The sequence below is a fragment of the Leptonychotes weddellii genome, chromosome 16 (assembly GCF_054177405.1).
Source record: "Leptonychotes weddellii isolate Sample4059 chromosome 16, ASM5417740v2, whole genome shotgun sequence".
In the NCBI taxonomy this organism is placed as follows: Eukaryota; Metazoa; Chordata; class Mammalia; order Carnivora; family Phocidae; genus Leptonychotes; species Leptonychotes weddellii.
Genome location: NC_138384.1, coordinates 47,552,365 through 47,568,238, shown reverse-complemented (window position 1 = coordinate 47,568,238; position 15,874 = coordinate 47,552,365). Strand labels below are relative to the sequence as shown.

At 43.8% G+C, this 15,874-nt stretch overlaps 2 protein-coding genes and 1 long non-coding RNA gene across 3 annotated transcripts in view; 2 read left to right on the top strand and 1 right to left on the bottom strand.

Moving 5' to 3' along the window:
* The window catches only part of LOC145717681 (uncharacterized), a 281,227-nt gene that overhangs the window by 171,768 nt on the left and 93,585 nt on the right, over positions 1-15,874 (top strand). The gene's annotated exons all lie outside the window — the stretch shown is intronic.
* Positions 2,772-4,284, top strand: LOC145717668 (protein FRG2-like-1). Its single transcript, XM_081807593.1, has 3 exons — positions 2,772-2,952; positions 3,224-3,295; positions 3,815-4,284. Exons 1-3 carry the CDS (start codon positions 2,772-2,774, stop codon positions 4,282-4,284), a joined length of 723 nt encoding a protein of 240 aa, XP_081663719.1.
* On the bottom strand, positions 11,738-13,451 carry LOC102748500 (vomeronasal type-1 receptor 2). Its single transcript, XM_081807693.1, is given in 2 exon segments — positions 11,738-12,513; positions 12,516-13,451. Coding segments are annotated over 2 exon segments (909 nt in total). The 5' UTR covers positions 13,240-13,451; the 3' UTR covers positions 11,738-12,328.

Below are 15,874 nucleotides of genomic sequence, written 5' to 3'. Positions count from 1 at the left end.
ATCTCTGATCCTAGTCATTGGGCATTTGTTGTTTCTAATGTTTTCCTTCCACTGGCAATGCTACCATGAACATACTTGGGCTATGTTCTTGTTTGCTATGATCTTCCCTGTTGCTATGAACAGAAAGTAAGGAACTAAATTTCTGCATCATCGTGCTCATGAATCTTCATGTTTAAACAGATTTTAAAATTTTTTTTTAAGATTGTATTTATTTTGAGAGAATGAGAGAGAGAGTGGGAGAGAGCATGAGAGCAGGGTGAGGGGCAGCGGGAGAAGCAGACTCCTCGCTGAGCAAGAAGCCCAATGCAGGGCTTGATCCCATGACTCCGGGATCATGACCTGAGCCGAAGGCAGACTTAACCGACTGAGCCACCCAGGCGCCCCCATGCATCTTCATGTGTAGCGACCATATTGTCCCCTGGGGTGGTTAAGCCAATCACACCCACACTAACCCTGGAGGAGAGTCTTGGATTCCCCACATCATTGCTACACCCAGTAATGTCTGAATTTTCACTGCTTGTATGTATGTGAAATAGTGGTGGTTTTATTTCCATTTGTTTTATTATCAGCAATGCTGTATGTAACATAATATAATATCCATTCCAGGTGAATTGTCTTTTTGAATTTCTTTTCCAATTTATTGTGGATTGTTTTCCTTTAGTTTTAATGGGTAGATATTAGTTTTTACATATTCTGGATATATTTCTGAGTGATGGGAATTGCAAGTATGTGCTTCCATTTTGTAACTGGTCTTAAATTATATTTTCAGACAGAAGGTACCAGTTTTAGTGATATAATAAGTGACAGTAATGTAGGAACTTTGTTTAGATCCTGGTTCAAAAAAATAATTTAGAGAATGTGTTTGAAAAAAAAGTGTGGTGGGGCGCCTGGGTGGCTCAGTCGTTAAGCGTCTGCCTTCGGCTCAGGTCATGATCCCAGGGTCCTGGGATCGAGCCCCGCATCGGGCTCCCTGCTCTACGGGAAGCCTGCTTCTCCCTCTCCCACCCCCCCACTTGTGTTCCTGCTCTCGCTATCTCTCTCTCTGTGTCAAGTAGATAAATAAAGGGGACGCCTGGGTGGCTCAGTCGTTAAGCGTCTGCCTTCAGCTCAGGTCATGATCCCAGAGTCCTGGGATTGAGTCCCGCATCGGGCTCCTTGCTCAGCGGGGAGCCTGCTTCTCCCTCTGCCTGCCTCTCTGCTTGCGCTCTCTCTCTCTGACAAATAAATAAATAAAATCTTTAAAAAAAAAAAAGTAGATAAATAAAGTCTTTAAGAAAAAAAAATTTTTTTTAAAGTGTGTTGGAGTAATTTGAGAGAATGGATTATGAACTGGGTATTAAATGATATTAAGCAATTTAAAAATAGGAGCACCTGGCTGGCTCAGTCAGTAGAGCATGTGACTCTTGATCTCAGGGTTGTAAGTTTGAGCCCCACATTGGGTGCAGAGAGAGTTTAAAAATAAAATCTTTAAAATAAAAAATAAATTAAAAAAATAATTTTGTGTTGTGATAGCCTGGGAGTCTTTTTTATTACCTTTTTAAAAAAGATTTTATTTATTTACTTGAGAGAGAAGGAGAGAGAGCACGAGCAGGGGGTGGGGCAGAGGGAGAATCAGACTCCCTGCTGAGCAAGGAGCCAGATGCAGGATTCGATCCCAGGACCCTGGGATCATGACCTGAGCCGAAGGCAGATGCTTAACCAACTGAGCAACCCAGGTGCCCTTTTTATTATCTTTTATATACTTGAATAATTATTTATTAGAGATGAATCTTATGGCTCATAACTTGTTTATTAGAGAAATACAGAATTCTAGGATTCCATCAAAGTATTCCAGCTCCATTTCCCACCCAACCCCCATCCCAAAGGAAAAGTTTGGAGTGGATGATACAAGACTGGCAAAACGCTGACATATCTTGAAGTGATCTTAAGGGTAAATAGAGATTGAATTTATTTTCTTTAATTGTGTGAATGCTTGAAAATTTCATATTAAAAGCTTTAAAGAAAATAAATCAATATTGGGAAACTATCTTCACCATTAATTATTTTTAGTTCGTGCTGCCTTCATTTTTATATAAAGATGTATGTCAGATGTACTCATGGATAAGATTGACTTGTAAATTTACCTACAGAGACATCCAGTCCTTAAAGATCCAGGGCCGAGTTCCTGCTCTCTTTTGCCAAGAATGGGAAGACGGGAGAGAAATACTCCACTTGGGTAATGGGTCTGGTAGACATTTTTTTTTAAGGTCTGATTTTCCTGTCACTCATAATGAAATTATCAGTGAGAAGAATACTGAAAACATGTTTTTCATTGATACGGAAGAAACCCTTCTGATGAGCCTACGTAATCCTTGTACCCTTCCTTGGGCAGCACTCACTTCTCATTTCACGGTGGAAGAAGCAACAGAAATCTCGCAGGGTCTCAAATAGTTCTGGGTGGGAGCTGGGCCAGAAATAAGATAGGGAGGAGTCCCCTGTCTTCCAGTCCCTCTGCCCCCTGGCTTTGCTGTCCCGCTTTTTGACACCATGACAGGACCCTGCGAAAGTCTCCCCTTAGCTAAGTGTGGGGTTCCGCACTGGAAACACAGCCACCAACATCACTTCCCTCAGACCAGCCCAGGTTCTGATTAGCGGCAGGAAGATGGAATTTTTCCAGCCAATAGGAGTGAACCACGCCCTGCGAGGGGCCTATAAAAGGCAGGTCCTAGAGGCCAGTCCACACTTCGGAGTCTGAGCGTCGCAGAGAGAGGATCGTCCCTGTGGGCTTCAAGATGGACCTGGGAACTGAAGGCTCAGACCCGCGCAGCCCCTCCATGCGACACCCCACTGACCAGCCGCCCTGCCAACAGAATTCCTTTAAAGAAAGGGGCTCAGATGTGGCAGAGAAACCACTCGAAGGAAAAGAGGAGACGTTCTCTTCCGTGTTAAGAGAGAGCTGCACCCAGCGGCAAGGTAGGTATCTGGGCAGTTTGTGTATGGAGGCTGGAAGGAGGGATAGGGGTCGGGGTTTTTTTTAGATAGGTGATAGGAAATGTCACCCAGTCCTCAGAGGGGCTTTGAGAAATATGGCAACGATCCCCTGGAGCCACATTGCTCTGGTCCACCTCTGACACTGGCTGACAACCTCAGTTAAGAGAACTGTCCACAAAGTCGATCAGGGATGGACTAGGGAGTTCTGTGGGCTTCGAGGGAGGCCAGTCACCGAAACTCCCTTTTCCTCCAGGGTCAGTGCCCAAGACCGATGAGAATTCCAAGGAAACTGAGCTCAAAAGAGACAGCGGCGTCTCTGGATCAGGTAAGAGTTTATATTCCTGGGGAGGAGGGACAGGACATAGGGTAACTCAGTCTCCCCGGTCAGAGAACTGGGAGCTCTAGGAACAGCTGGGAACCTAGTTTTGGTTGCCAGCTTTGGTCTTTGTGTGTCCAGGATGGACTGGGGTGTTGAGGGCGTCCTGTTGGAGGCAGTCACAAGACTCTCTTTATCCACAGAATCGGAGGGCTGCTCCAGTTCGGAGGGCTCCAGGAAGAGGGAAATCCCCTCCAGGCTCTTGCTCTGGGCCTGGAGGTGTGCCGACAGAAAAGCAGGTGAAACATGCAGGGCGTGGGCACGGAGGGGGTATGTTGAGCTGCTGAAGCGAGTTAGGAGACTCTGGAATCCAGGGAGCATTTGGGGACCCTGGATGGGCCCGGCGGCGCCTCATCCCATCAAAGGATGGGGCGGGACGGAGTAGGAGACAGGTGGAGTTCACCCGAGGGAGTGGGGGGTCCTGGGAATCCATCTGGCCGGGGGTTCACCCACGTGCTTCCTCGGCAGGGGCCTCTCTAGCAGCTGAGCGCAGTGTGACCCCGGGGGAGAAGAAACGGAGGGCGCCGGACGAGGACCACGGCAGCGAGGGCGAGGAGACCGCGGACGCCCGCCCCAGGAGACGCCGGGCGCGGCGCGGCAGGCGCAGCAGACACAGGTCCCCGGGACACCGGGCGCCTCCACTTCGGAAGAGGCTGGTGACCACCCTGCGCGCCCTGTCTGAGGCCATCTATCAGGACGTGGCTCAGGCGTGCGAGCAGCAGGAGCACTCCCCGCTGACCTGGGAGCAGCGCTCGGGGCTCGGGGAGCTCTGGGGACCTCTGGACGCGGCCTTGCAGACCGTCTACGCCCTGGCCAACCAGGCGGCCTGCGTCTTCCCGGCCGAGAGCTGGCTCGTCCCAGGCCCGCCGCCGGGCCCCGGGGCTCCCGCTCGGGGTGGGGGAGAAGCCCGGGGCTCCCCGGGGCCCGAGCTGGGTTAGGCCCGCGCGCGTCCGCAGAGCAGGGCGCGCAGCTCCGGGGGTGAGAACAGAACCCTGCTACGGCTCAGAGTCTCCCCCCAAACGAGCAGGGCGTGTTCTAGACACAGTGTGTCAATCAGTGCTAGAGGACCCGGGGGTGGTCCAAGGAAAGGTACTCCCAACATGGACTCAGAATGGGGAGATAGACATTTTCGTGTATTTTGAGTATCTTGGGACAGCCCTGCGTTATTTTATAATGAGAACACGTATCAGGGTGTAATTCATACATCTTTGCGTATTTTAACGTGTAGCGAAGTAAGCACACTTATATCCTCCCCTTTGATCCTGAAACGGCTCTAAGTCTTCGGCCTCCCACCTGCAGGACTGAGGCCACAGGCCTGGGGTAACATTCTGTGGGGAGAGATGGCTGTATTGTTCAGTTTGATGAAATCATAAAACCTGAGTCAAGATGTATTCATGTTATTGACCGTATGTATTTATTCTTACAGCTGTCTCATATTATATGCCTAATTTTAAATTTTCTTCTATTTTATAGATATCAAGTTATCCTATTTATGAGAGGATATTAAAACTAACGTAGTCATATTTTATATATTTTCTTTTATATAGTTTCCTATTTGTATTTTATACTGGGATCACAGAGTCTTTCATCATATAAATGTATATAATTTTCTGTAAGAAAAATAAACATTTTTGAGGGCGCCTGGGTGGCTCAGTTGGTTAAGAAAAATAAACATTTTTGGGTATTGTCTTATATTTGGTTCATAATTTCCATATTACATGTGATGAAATAAAAATTAATACCTCTCATGTATTCTACTTATCGAGATGGAGTTTGTTTTATGGCAGGTGTGGGTTAGGAGGCTGCTTCCTTTTCACCTCTACTACATTTCCACCTTGACTTTCCTCCACCTAGAAGCTCTTATTGTAGGTAGGGGATAGCAGTTAATCATCCTAATGAATGGGGCAATTCAATGATAATATATTACAAATCAATTTGAACCCCTGACATGGCTTCAAATTATATAAAACAAATGCATGCATATGTACAAAAATTACAATTTGCAAGTTATATTTGGGGATTGAGGATGCAATTACAAAAGGATCAAAAAATAAAATTTTAAAATAGTAATACAACAAAATAAGATAAAATATCAGAATAAATCAATGAAAATGTATCAAATGTATATGAGAAACTAACTAAAATTTCTGAAATATATGAAAGACATCAACAAATATAAAATCACATCAGTGAAAATTCCATATTATCAAACATCAATACCTAAACTAATTACACAAATTTAATTTGGTCTATCAGTTACTCATTGGAGCTAGGCAGCTTATTGCAAAAAAATCCTACAGATGAAAATACAAATAAGGATAGGCAAGAAAACTCTGAAAAAGAAAAAAAATGATAAAGTTTTAGTTAAGCAAGATGAATAAGCTCCAGAGATCTGTATAATATTGCACATATAGTCATCAATGTATTGTACACTTAAAAATCCATTAAGAGGATAGATTTCATGTTAAGTGTTCTGAAGAATAAAGAAAAAAGAGGAAAAAATAAGGCTAGCTAGCTCTCTGAAACATGTTTCTTGAACGAGACAGGTCAGTAGAGATAAAAATTCAAAAATAGACCAAAGTATTTGAGAAAGTTAATAAGCAAGAAAATATTGGGGATGGCATCATTCCTACTTGGGGTTTGGGAACTTGATATTACCATCACAAAGGTAAGAAATTGATTTACTCTTCACAATCTATAACAACGAAAAATACAACCGCATGGCCAAAAAACCCCCCAAAAAAACAAACAAAAAAACCTCTTTTCAATACAGACTCTGCCTATTAAATTGAAATAGAAAATACACAGACTCCCTCCTGCTGCCAGGACAGTGGGCTCCGTGAAGGTCATGGCAGCCAGGACACGTGGGAGAGAGGCAGCCAGATCCTAAGATATGGGTGTGTGGTTCTGTGACCTCCCCTCCCCTCAGAACTGCAGTGAGAGGTCAGGCTTGGGGAACTGAGAATATCATTGGAAAACTTTTTCTCCCCCCCCAATTGCTACTTGCCAAAAAAGAATTACAAATTCCCAGTTAGCATCTCTCAAATGTTTGGGAGAGGCTTTCTCTTTTCCACAAGCCCTGGAGGTAGACAAGTGTTCAGGGGGAGGGCAGGAAATGCTGAGGTCTGATAGTTGAGGGACTGTTAGTGAAACACCTGAATTTCCCTGGATTCTCTGCTCTGCTGAGAAATTCTACCCAAAATAGAGTTCTTTCTAATACTCAGACCACTGAGATGCCGTATCATTTAAGTTATAAGCATAGACATGAAATCAGATAAAGTGCCCGAAAAGGATTTGCAGAGTTATAATCACAAAGAGAAGAATATGCAGATGAGGGGCGCCTGGGTGGCTCAGTTGGTTAAGCGACTGCCTTCGGCTCAGGTCATGATCCTGGAGTCCCAGGATCGAGTCCTGCATCGGGCTCCCTGCTCAGCGGGGAGTCCACTTCTCCCTCTGACCCTCCCCCCTCCTCTCATGTGCTCTCTTTCTCTCTCTCAGATAAATGAATAAATAAAATCTTTAAAAAAAAAGAATATGCAGATGATAATTTACATTGGGACTCATTGGACGTATTTGCCAATATATTTGAAAGTGTAGATGATACCAAAATTTGTTAGGAAAATATGCTTTGCCAATATTGATCTCCCTAGTGGTAACAGAAAGTCTGAACAGAGTAATAACTACCCAAAGGGAGAAGTTTATGAGACCCTCACAAATGAAAGCACCAGGATCAGATGGTTTTTTTTTTTTTAAGATTTTATGTATTTATTTATGAGAGAGAGAGGCAGAGGGAGAAGCAGGCTCCCCACAGAGCAGGGAGCCGACACGTGACTAGATCCCAGGACACCCTGGGATCATGACCTGAGCCGAAGGCAGACTCTTAACCGACTAAAGCCACTCAGGCGCCCCAGGATCAGATGGTTAAATGGGCAGATTCTATCATTCCTTTAACTCTCATATGAGCCAATACTCATTTAAATAGCATTGGGTGGTTACCACATCCTTCCACAGCTATATTTTTGCCGAGTTTTCAGTAATCAGCTCTGATTGCTTTTATAATTAATTAAGAAACCTGAGTTCAAAGTAATCATTTGTTTTCCCTACACACAAACACACAATTTGGTCCATGCCCACTATCAAATACTCCCGATACCCAAGTCGGAGATCAGAGCCATAGTGGTGGACAACCCTTAGTTCCCAGACACACAAATACACAAACATTACACGCAGGTGCAAACACCCACGCATACGTACAACACACTCAAATGCACAGCCGTATACCCTCACACAGGTATACACACTCACAAACACTCCACAGCAAACCCACACTCATGCACACATTCATCAAATACAAGCATACACTCACATTTACACACCCTCACCCCTGCGCTCACGTCCCCAGTCCCACGTACGGGATCGCATTCGTAGTCAGCGTGCACATGTGTATCTCAATGTGCTCAGATGTGGGAGAATACAGGAATCTCCTGACCTTGGATGCCTGATGATGGGGGAGAGGAGCACTTTCCACCTTTTTCACTCCTTCCATCCCTGCAACAACCCACAAAGATGATACTTACCACGTGGAATATTTTAGAGTGCTGTGAGCATTGCCCGGGCAGAGCTGGCACGTGCAGGCATGTTGTAGAGCAGGGTACAAATGAGGACAGAGGGAGGGGCTTAGAGGTGGTGTGCAGAGAGCATGGGAGTGTGGAGGATGCAAAACTTCATAGGCATGTCGTGCCATAACACTCGATAAATGCAGATAGGTACAGAAAAGCAAGGGGGAAGGCTAAATGAACCCTGAAGTCCTGCATCAGAGTCAGGGACATATGAACACACACTTAGCTGTGGGGACACGAGTAGACAGGTAGATAAAGAGAACTACAGATGTATGTGTAAAGAGATCTCGTAGGTCTACTCAGAGGGCCTAACAGCAATGAAATGCCAGGAGAAAGGAGCACACCCAGCACCCACATCTTTTATCTAACACTGTTCTCTAATCAAAGCCTCCTTGGAGATATGGCTGAATCTATGGCAGGAGCAGGGAAAATACAAGATGAGCCTGGAGCATCTTGCAGTGACAAAATGTAAGAGTAAGGAAGTGCTCAAAAAACAAAAAACTGGGGGCTGCCTGGGTGGTCAGTTGGTTAAGCCATTAAGGGTCTGCCTTCTGCTCAGGTCATGATCTCAGGTTCATGGGATGGAGCCCCGCATTGGGCTCCCTGCTAGCGGGGAGCCTGCTTCTCCCTCTGCCCCTCCACCGCTTGTGCGCTCACGGGCACACTCTTACTCTCTCTCAAATAAATAAAATCTTGAAAAAAAAAACCTGGGGACATAGCAAAGGGACATAGTAGCAAAACCTGAAAGGACTCCCGCACTGCACCCTGTCAACAATTCTCTGATACCAGCTGGGTGTCCTGCAATTCCATGTAATTCTGACATTCTTTGCTTAGTACAGACCGCACAAGTTAAGGGCAAGGTCCTTCCCGAGACTGCCCCCAGTCACAAATCACCACCTACAAGGCAGGCATTCCCAAACCCAGGCATCTGCCAGCCAGCTACAAATTTAAGGCTTCCCACAATCCCCTCTGGCTGGATATTTGCTGGGAAGACTCACAGAACTCAGGAAAGTACTGTATGTATGATGATCCTCGATAAAGTTAATTTGTCTATCAGGACCCCTAAAACAGAGGCCACCCCAGTAGCCCGACCCGCATCACAAATCTAAACCTAAGTTAGACTGCTCTTACTTACGTGAAACACCCTGCAAGGAAACCTAACATACACCAATGACAATCCTCCAACTCAGCTTCAGCTAGCTGACCTTACCGTGGAAAACAGTGCCTGCTGGCTTTATAAGGACATCCCTGACTTTCTAGTCAGTCATGCCAGGTTTCTGCATCGCCTCTTCTAAAACTCGCTCTCGCCCCAAATCCCTCAGGAAGAGCGCCCCACCCTTGTGAGGCTCTGTCCTCCCCCAGATCAAGGGTTGTCTTCCCTTGAATAAAAGACAGCAAACTCGTTACTAAATTGTTTTAGTTTTGTCGTTTGACATCATCTTATTATAAAGGACAGCAATAAAAAGCCAAATGAAGGCATCCATAGAGCAAGATCTGGGAGGGCTGCCCACATAGTAGCTTCTGTTCCCCACCAAGAAGCTCCCTGGAGCTTCTCCAGATTTTTAAATTAAGGTCTCATTACCTAAGCATGGTTGGTTAAATCACTGGCCGTATGACTGAACTCAGTCTCCAGTCAGCCTCCTTCCCCTCCCCAGAGGTTGGGCAGCTGAGTGTTCCAATCCAATCATGCAGTTGGTCTTTCAAAGGTGTTCAGTCCCCTGTTCTGAAGCTATGTGGGGAACCCCTGCCCACAGTTGCCCCCTTAATATAATACAGACACTCCTACCACTCAGAAAATCTCAAAGGTTTTTGGAGCTCTGAGCCAGGAACCTGAGACAAAGACCAGATGTACATGTGTATACATATTTTATTATACCATGGCTCCCAGTGATCAAAGCTGGAAAAATTTAAGCAACAAAATAAATTACATAGCATTGAATTATAGCACAAAGTATAAAATACGTATAAATGAGTTGAAGAAACAAATAAACAAGGGAGAAGTGACACAGCTTCCACACAGAAGAATGGCAAATAATATATGGGGCTACTTTGCCCTCCAGGAGGAGGTGCTTAACTCAATACCCCATCCCCACCCTCAAGCACCCTCCCTCCCTCCCCCGACTCCACACTTGACTGTGGGCTGTGCTTAGAGTCTCCCAAAGAATAGAATATGGAAAGGCATGCAGAGTAATTTCACAGTGGAGAAGCCTGGTAAACACTACCTTTGCTAACTGATCAAGATTAACATCATCCAAGATAACTCATGTTAATTGCATGAACCTCTCAGGCCAGATGCTGTGATGAGATGGGATATTCTTCTCAAAAACCCATAAACCCAGTCTATCCATGAGAAACACTTCAGACAAATTCAACTTTAGAGGCATTCTAAAATGTATGGGACCAGTACTCCTCAAACCTGTCATGATAAAGAAGGGAAGTCTGAGAAAATGTCACAGAGCAGAAGAGACTGATGACATATAATGTGATGTCCTGGATTGGATCCTGACAGAGAAAAATGACAGTGTTAAAACAACTGGAATGTAAATAAAGTCTGGAGTTTAGGCAATAGTAACATACCAATGTTGGTTCCTTAGTTTTGACAAATGAACCATGGTAAAGTTAAGATGGTAACATTTGGGGTACTGGGTGAGAGATATTTTGGAACTCAGTGTTATCTTTACAAACTTTCTGCAAATCTAAAGTTATTCCAAAATAAAATGTTTACTTTAAAAAACTGCAAATGTTTATGATTTAATAACAGAATTATATTAAGGTATTTCTTTTTAAAAAGATTTTATTCTTAAGTAATCTCTACACCCAATGTGGGGCTTGAACTCACGATCCCAGGATTAAGAGTCACATGCTCTACCCCCTGAGCCAGCCAGGCGCCCCTAAAGTATTTCTTTCTTTTTTTTAAAAAATTTTTTTTATTTATTTGACAGAGAGAGACAGTGAGAGAGGGAACACAAGCAGGGGGAGTGGTAGAGGAAGAAGTAGGTTTCCCGCTGAGCAGGGAGCCCGACTCGGGGGCTCGATCCCAGAACCCTGGGATCATGACCCAAGCCGAAGGCAGAGATTTAACGACTGAGCCACCCAGGCACCCCGCCCTAAAGTATTTCTATGTTTGAGTTAATACCCTTTTATTTTTCCTGTCAAAGGTGTCCATTTTGCTCCGGTGGGTATTTCAAAAGGGATAATACTCCTCGTTAAACAAAATATATTCACATCTTCCAGCTTCAGATTGCTACTTATCTACTGCCCCAAGCTTGGTGAAATGCTCCTCTGTAACCTCTTGTAACCTCAAGTTGGAAAAGCAGAAGTCCATCTTGAAATGTCTTTTTCACCAACATAGCCAACTGCCACCAAGATTTAACACAGAACAATCTACCTTCTAAACATCCCCAAAGTCCATTCAATCTTTTCCTATACACCCAATCTGTTTACTGGCTGCCTACCACCTGCACCCTTTGTTTTTTGTTTGTTTGTTTTTTTAAAGATTTTATTTATTTATTCATGAGAGAGAGAGAGAGAGAGAGAGAGGCAGAGGCAGAGGGAGAAGCAGGCTCCCCACGGGGCAGGGAGCCCGATGCGGGACTCGATCCCAGGACCCTGGGATCATGACCTGAGCTGAAGGCAGACGCTTAACCGACTGAACCACCCAGGCGTCCCTTCCACCTGCACCCTTTGTAAAATTCAACTGACACATCTTCCTATGTTCCTCTTTGTCCCCTGCAGTTTACTCTTCAAATGTTGACCTGAAAATATTTTAATATGCTCATCTTTCTCCATTAGCGTTATCGTATTTCAAATGTCCCCAGTTTCTCTTAGGATATAAAGCACAATATTTGCAACACAGCCTCCAAAGCCAGCAATAAGTAAAACCTGATTTTTCCCTCCAGCTTCACCCCAGGCCATTTGCATCACAAATCAGGACCACCGCTCCCATCCCTAGTTTCTGGAAAGACTACCCACATGCTATTCCCTCTTATCTGACTGTCTTTACAGTTCCAAGCTCAGGTACATCTTGGGAAATTTTAATATATCTCAATTTGAAAGTTACACATTCAAAGATATTTCCAGTATCCTCACATTATTTCAGGACTGTTCTATGGAATCTTAACTTCTGCACTGTAACTGTTAATAAAAAAACAACTAAGTATACACATGTTAATTACAGAAGAGTTCATGTACCGTGCTGTTGTTATTTACTATTTCATATTGGGCCATTGTCAGTCTGTCTTGCTCACCCCTCTCTCTGCAATGAAACTGGTTCATAATTGTTCTTAACATGCTTTGAGGTCTGAGTGCATCCACGATTGAACAGGAGGAGGACAATTCATATTTCTCTGATGAGATGAGGGAATTATGTATTTCTTCCACAGCAGACACAGTAGAGCCCGGATATGCTGGGGTCATGGCTCAGAACAAAGGGACTAACGGTTGGAAAACAGGCAGTGATGAGTACAGCGGCGTTCACCAGCCACCAACTGGAATCATCAAAGAGAGCCAAGTAAACATAAATGATGGAGGAGAGGGCAAAAATGATACAAAGGTAGCCACCAAAACAAGGATGTTTTGAGTGGCTCTGGACTCAGGGGAGGGTCTGGGGGAGAGACTGTTCCTATGGATGTGTTGGACCCTCTGCTTGTGCCTGGAAAGGAAGAAAACCACGGAGCTGCTGGCCAAGGTCATGAGTCCCAAACCCAAACTGTCATGGAAAGATGTCACTGCTGCATACACTGAGTCTGCGATCTTGGCACGATGCTGTGAAGAACAATATCCCAAATCTCTTTTCTTTGTAATATTTTTGTTGTTCCATTTACCAGTCACATAAATAGGAAAAAACATATTTACCCCCATGTGCAGCACCCAGCACAGGATACTGGAGGAGCCAATGTACTTTGGAGCTTTCACTTTAAGCTCTACCCACCTGGAGTTGCCAGGGTGGATCATGATAACCTGGAAGACACTCAAGAGGCAGGTGGAACAAATGGACATACCTCTGGCTACTCTGTGAGCATATAAAGGAATGTAGCATTCATAATTGGTGAAATGTTTCAACCCTAAAGCGGCCATGGTCTCTGGGACTCCTCTAGAGAGAATGACCAAGGAGTTGGCTACAGTCAGGTGCCTGAGAATCAAATTTGTGGATCTTGGCTTGCATCCCCTGAAGTAAAGGGACGTGTGATGATATAAGAGTGAGAAATTCCCCAGGATTCCAACGACTATCTGGAATAGCAAGATCATTCCTATATTCAAATCCACCAAGGCCATTCTGTCATTCTCCAGAACTCAATATTCAAATTCACAGGCAGAGGGTTCTACATGAAAACATGAGTTTTGGGCTGCATTTTCACAGGAAATAAAATCATATCCAAAGGACCATTGGAGTGTTTGAGAGAGACTCTTCCTTTTCCATTATTCCATCCCCCTGAAAATTAATATCTAAAATATATTCTCTTTTATTAAGAGATTTCCCATTTTGTGTGTTTCTTTTTATAGCCCTTACAACGTGTGGGTAACTGTTATTAATGCTCTACCTATTCTAACTTATTTAACATTAACAACCCTATGAGTAAGGAACTAATATAACTCTCATTTTATAGGCGAGGAGAATTTAACCATGGGCAGTAAAGTGACTCATCTAAATAAAAGTAGAGGGGTGTCTGGGTGGCTCAGTTGGTTAGGCCGCTGCCTTTAGCTCGGGTCGTGATCCCAGGGTCCTGGGATCGAGCCCCGCGTCGGGCTCCCTGCTCAGCGGGGAGTCTGCTTCTCCCTCTCCCTCTGCCTGCCGCTCTCCTTGCTTGTGCTCTCTCTGCGTCAAATACATAAATAAAATCTTTAAAAAATAAATAAATAAATAAATAAAATAAAAAAATAAAAGTAGAATCAGGATTTGAACCTGGGTAGCCTAGTTGCAATGACATTAGTGTTTACTACTATACTATACTATGCCAAGTACCTAGTTATGGGTGCACACACACACACACACCTTCTCATATTTTAAATTTACTTTACTATATAAACTTGGTTTGACAGTTTCCCATTTTTGTCTAAGTATTTCTTTTATAACCAATATACTTAAGGAGTGAGGATTCAGAGGCCTTAATAAATTATAGATGCTGAGTAATTTTATATGAGCCAATTTGATTTATTTAATGTAGACAAATGTTAAGACGGCAGCAGAAAAACTCATTTCATTTTTTGCCTGAACCAAAAATACACTGGCACCCATAACAGAAATTACTGCACAAAACTACTGCTAAAATATGGGACATGAAACATAAACAGTGATAAAGTATATCAGGGCAGGAAATAAATTAATCCCATAAAGATCACATCACTGTATGTTTATTATTTTAGAATAAACAAACTGAAACTCAAACTGATATTTGATTCAGAAAAGCTATTAAAATACAATACAAACATGCAAAATGGAATTTGAAGACTTGGAACCTTGAGCATTTAATAACTGAAAAGCAAGAGAGGTGAATAGTGAGCTGGTAATAATATTGAAATGATTTTTTAAAAGATTTATTTACTTATTTCAGAGAGAGGGAGAGAGAGTACGAGCAGGGGGAGGAGCAGAGGGAGAGGGAGACAAGCAGACTCCCCTCTGAGTAGGGGGCCCGTCGCGGGGCTGGATCCCAGGACCCTGAGACCACAACCTGAACCGAAGTCAGGAGTCGGACACGCAACCAAATGAGCCACCCAGGTGCCCCTGAAATAATTTTGAACCAGAGAAAATACAGCAAGAAACATTTGAACCTTAAAATTGCTTTTTTTTCTGATGAGATTGTATTTTTAAATTAATTCCTTATTTTAAAATTAAATTAAAATATAAAAATAAAGTCCTTAAGTTTTTGCTCTTTGCAACCCTCTATTATGATGCTAACTTTTCTTAAGGGACCTTTCCTAATTTCAGGGAAGAAAATTGTCTCACAGAACAATAGACCACAGATATTTTCCGTAGAGACACATTTACTGTCTCCATTAAGCTCGTCACACTCAAGTTACAGAAGAATAAATTTCAGCAATTCCCATTCAGTCACACCTTTTCTGCTGTGAATCAGGTAATTTAATTCGTTCCATCATATTCGTTATCACACGTACATGCCTTTATAGAAATCACAATATTGCTCCTGAAAATGTCCCTGTGACTCTCGCACACGGTACTGAATAGCAGACTAATTCTGAAGTTACAATCTTGAAGCATCTTAAAATTCAGACTCTGAAAGCACTTGGATCAAACACCAAGAACCCCTTTAAAGGAGGATATTGTTAAATTACATTAGCAGCAGTCATGCATTGACTTAGTGGGCCTCTCCCCACAAGTTCAGCCTGTGCCTCAGGACTGCTTTCCCAGACCTGCTCACCTACCCAGATTCCTGCTGCATCTCCTCCTAACCTTCGAGACTCTAGTCTCAGACTAAACTAGGAGATACTCACAGACTCCTTCCTGCTGCCAGCACTGTGAGCCGGGTGTAAAGTAGCAGCCAAAGCATGTGTGGACGGGAGGAAGCCAGACCCTGAGACATGGGTTAGTGATTCTGTGACCTCACCTCCCCCAAGAAATGCAATCATCAATGTCACCTGTAGCGACAGTCACAGTTCACACTTGGGCAACAGTTCTGAAAAACTTCTTAATTACCAGGATCTATTAGAAGTTTCTAATGAGCATATCCAAAGGACCACTGGAGTGTTTGAGAGAGACTCTTCCTTTTCCATTATTCCTGGAAGCAGACAGGGTCTCACATGGAAGGAGGAAATGCTGTTTGTACCAAACCTAAAGTCTGTACCAGAAAGAATACCACAGAAAGATCTCACATCAGCCTACAGATGGTACCATCTAAAATAAATATTGCCAAAACCCCTGAAAAATAATATACAAATAACATATGATGACCAA